This window comes from Anolis sagrei, chromosome 12 (assembly GCF_037176765.1).
Source record: "Anolis sagrei isolate rAnoSag1 chromosome 12, rAnoSag1.mat, whole genome shotgun sequence".
In the NCBI taxonomy this organism is placed as follows: Eukaryota; Metazoa; Chordata; class Lepidosauria; order Squamata; family Dactyloidae; genus Anolis; species Anolis sagrei.
In genome coordinates this window covers 20900110-20905109 of record NC_090032.1, presented here as the reverse complement: position 1 = coordinate 20905109, position 5000 = coordinate 20900110, and the positions used below count along the sequence as shown (strand labels likewise).

Here is a 5000-nt window from a genome sequence, read left to right as displayed (position 1 = left end):
TAGATAGATAGATAGATAGCTGCTTTAAGTCTCCTGCAGAAAAGAGAAAGTGGGGTGTAAATAATAATAATAATAATAATAATAATAGTAGTAGTAGTAATAATAATAATAAAAATAATATAGATGGATGGATGGATGGATGGATAGATAGATAGATAGATAGATAGATAGATAGGAAGGATGGATGGATGGATGCATAGATAGCTACTTTGAGTCTCCTGCAGGAGAGAGAAAGCATAGTATAAATAATAATAGTAATAGTAATAACAACAACAATCATAATAATAGCAATAATAATAATAAACTTACAATTGAATCATGCCTTTAATGATTCAATCTCATTTTCAGGAACATGCGAACAGGATGCAATTGTACCATTCTTCCCCAAACGCTGCCTGCAGTTCGCTCTCGAAATCGGTTTCCTTGAGCGGCATCGACAACTATCCAGACGCAGATGGTGAGCTCTGAGTCTCCTTCGGGAGAGATCAAGCAGGGTATAAATAAATATAAATAATAATCATAATCATAATAACTATAACAATAAATTAATCCACTTTGATTTTCTTTCGGGAGAGATAAAGCAGGGATTAATACTAATAATAATAATAATAATAATAATAATAATAATACAATTGCCTTGCATAAATGGTTATGAATAACAATTTATCTGTGAATTATTATTATTATCATTATTATTATTATTATTATTATTATTATTATTATTTTGGTTCTTGTTCATCTCATGTTCATCTGGCACAAGCCAGACTACGTTGTCATCGGCATATTATTATTATTATTATTATTATTATTATTACAATTACCTTGCATAAATGGTTGTGAATAATAATTTATCTGTGAATTATTACCTATCTACCTACCTACCTATCTTCCTATCTACCTACCTACCTATCTACCTATCTACCTAACTACCTACCTACCTACCTACCTATCTACTTACCTACCTATCTACCTACCTACCAACCTGCCTATCTATCTATCTATCTATCTATCTATCTATCTATCCATCCATCCATCCATCCATCCATCTCAACATCCATCTATCTATCCATCCATGTATGTATCTATATTATTATTATTATTATTATTATTATTATTATTATTATTATTTTGGTTGTTGTTCATCTCATGTTCATCTGGCACAAGCCAGACTACGTTACCATCGGCATATTATTATTATTATTGCATAAATGGTTATGGATAATAACTTATCTGTGATTTATTATTATTATTATTATTATTATTATTATTATTATTTTGGTTCTTGTTCATCTCATGTTCATCTGGCACAGGCCAGACTACGTTACCATCGGCATATTATTATTATTATTGCATAAATGGTTATGGATAATAACTTATCTGTGATTTATTATTATTATTATTATTATTATTATTATTATTTTGGTTCTTGTTCATCTCATGTTCATCTGGCACAAGCCAGACTACGTTATCATTGGCTTATTATTATTATTATTATTGCATAAATGGTTATGGATAATAACTTTTTGTGAATTATTATTATTATTATTATTATTATTATTATTATTTTGGTTCTTGTTCATCTCATGTTCATCTGGCACAAGCCAGACTACGTTATCATTGGCTTATTATTATTATTATTATTGCATAAATGGTTATGGATAATAACTTTTCTGTGAATTATTATTATTATTATTATTATTATTATTATTTTGGTTCTTGTTCATCTCATGTTCATCTGGCACAAGCCAGACTACGTTATCATCGGCATATTATTATTATTATTGCATAAATGGTTATGGATAATAACTTATCTGTGATTTATTATTATTATTATTATTATTATTATTATTATTTTGGTTCTTGTTCATCTCATGTTCATCTGGCACAAGTCAGACTACGTTATCATCGGCATATTATTATTATTATTGCATAAATGGTTATGGATAATAACTTATCTGTGATTTATTATTATTATTATTATTATTATTATTATTATTTTGGTTCTTGTTCATCTCATGTTCATCTGGCACAAGTCAGACTACGTTACCATCGGCATATTATTATTATTGCATAAATGGTTATGGATAATAACTTATCTGTGATTTATTATTATTATTATTATTATTATTATTATTATTATTTTGGTTCTTGTTCATCTCATGTTCATCTGGCACAAGCCAGACTACGTTACCATCGGCATATTATTATTATTATTGCATAAATGGTTATGGATAATAACTTATCTGTGATTTATTATTATTATTATTATTATTATTTTGGTTCTTGTTCATCTCATGTTCATCTGGCACAGGCCAGACTACGTTACCATCGGCATATTATTATTATTATTGCATAAATGGTTATGGATAATAACTTATCTGTGATTTATTATTATTATTATTATTATTATTATTATTATTTTGGTTCTTGTTCATCTCATGTTCATCTGGCACAAGTCAGACTACGTTATCATCGGCATATTATTATTATTATTGCATAAATGGTTATGGATAATAACTTATCTGTGATTTATTATTATTATTATTATTATTATTTTGGTTCTTGTTCATCTCATGTTCATCTGGCACAGGCCAGACTACGTTACCATCGGCATATTATTATTATTATTGCATAAATGGTTATGGATAATAACTTATCTGTGATTTATTATTATTATTATTATTATTATTATTATTATTTTGGTTCTTGTTCATCTCATGTTCATCTGGCACAAGTCAGACTACGTTACCATCGGCATATTATTATTATTATTGCATAAATGGTTATGGATAATAACTTATCTGTGATTTATTATTATTATTATTATTATTATTTTGGTTCTTGTTCATCTCATGTTCATCTGGCACAAGTCAGACTACGTTACCATCGGCATATTATTATTATTATTGCATAAATGGTTATGGATAATAACTTATCTGTGATTTATTATTATTATTATTATTATTATTATTATTTTGGTTCTTGTTCATCTCATGTTCATCTGGCACAGGCCAGACTACGTTACCATCGGCATATTATTATTATTATTGCATAAATGGTTATGGATAATAACTTATCTGTGATTTATTATTATTATTATTATTATTATTATTATTATTTTGGTTCTTGTTCATCTCATGTTCATCTGGCACAAGTCAGACTACGTTATCATCGGCATATTATTATTATTATTGCATAAATGGTTATGGATAATAACTTATCTGTGATTTATTATTATTATTATTATTATTATTATTATTATTTTGGTTCTTGTTCATCTCATGTTCATCTGGCACAAGTCAGACTACGTTATCATCGGCATATTATTATTATTATTGCATAAATGGTTATGGATAATAACTTATCTGTGATTTATTATTATTATTATTATTATTATTATTATTTTGGTTCTTGTTCATCTCATGTTCATCTGGCACAAGTCAGACTACGTTATCATTGGCTTATTATTATTATTATTATTATTATTGCATAAATGGTTATGGATAATAACTTTTCTGTGAATTATTATTATTATTATTATTATTATTATTATTTTGGTTCTTGTTCATCTCATGTTCATCTGGCACAAGTCAGACTACGTTACCATCGGCATATTATTATTATTATTGCATAAATGGTTATGGATAATAACTTATCTGTGATTTATTATTATTATTATTATTATTATTATTATTTTGGTTCTTGTTCATCTCATGTTCATCTGGCACAAGTCAGACTACGTTATCATCGGCATATTATTATTATTATTGCATAAATGGTTATGGATAATAACTTATCTGTGATTTATTATTATTATTATTATTATTATTATTATTTTGGTTCTTGTTCATCTCATGTTCATCTGGCACAAGTCAGACTACGTTACCATCGGCATATTATTATTATTATTGCATAAATGGTTATGGATAATAACTTATCTGTGATTTATTATTATTATTATTATTATTATTATTATTTTGGTTCTTGTTCATCTCATGTTCATCTGGCACAAGTCAGACTACGTTACCATCGGCATATTATTATTATTATTGCATAAATGGTTATGGATAATAACTTATCTGTGATTTATTATTATTATTATTATTATTATTATTATTTTGGTTCTTGTTCATCTCATGTTCATCTGGCACAAGTCAGACTACGTTATCATCGGCATATTATTATTATTATTGCATAAATGGTTATGGATAATAACTTATCTGTGATTTATTATTATTATTATTATTATTATTATTATTTTGGTTCTTGTTCATCTCATGTTCATCTGGCACAAGTCAGACTACGTTACCATCGGCATATTATTATTATTATTGCATAAATGGTTATGGATAATAACTTATCTGTGATTTATTATTATTATTATTATTATTATTATTATTTTGGTTCTTGTTCATCTCATGTTCATCTGGCACAAGCCAGACTACGTTACCATCGGCATATTATTATTATTATTGCATAAATGGTTATGGATAATAACTTATCTGTGATTTATTATTATTATTATTATTATTATTATTATTATTTTGGTTCTTGTTCATCTCATGTTCATCTGGCACAAGCCAGACTACGTTACCATCGGCATATTATTATTATTATTGCATAAATGGTTATGGATAATAACTTATCTGTGATTTATTATTATTATTATTATTATTATTATTATTATTTTGGTTCTTGTTCATCTCATGTTCATCTGGCACAAGTCAGACTACGTTACCATCGGCATATTATTATTATTATTGCATAAATGGTTATGGATAATAACTTATCTGTGATTTATTATTATTATTATTATTATTATTATTATTTTGGTTCTTGTTCATCTCATGTTCATCTGGCACAGGCCAGACTACGTTACCATCGGCATATTATTATTATTATTGCATAAATGGTTATGGATAATAACTTATCTGTGATTTATTATTATTATTATTATTATTATTATTATTATGGTTCTTGTTCATCTCATGTTCATCTGG

General features: G+C 26.5%; 1 protein-coding gene across 2 annotated transcripts in view; it reads left to right on the top strand.

The window, feature by feature from the left end:
* ARHGEF2 (Rho/Rac guanine nucleotide exchange factor 2) overlaps positions 1–5000 on the top strand; it is a 129621-nt gene that overhangs the window by 8113 nt on the left and 116508 nt on the right. For both annotated transcript variants that reach the window (XM_067472555.1, XM_067472554.1), the window contains exon 3: positions 349–457. In XM_067472555.1, the coding sequence (XP_067328656.1) occupies positions 349–457 (109 nt within the window). The remainder of the gene's footprint in view (positions 1–348; positions 458–5000) is intronic.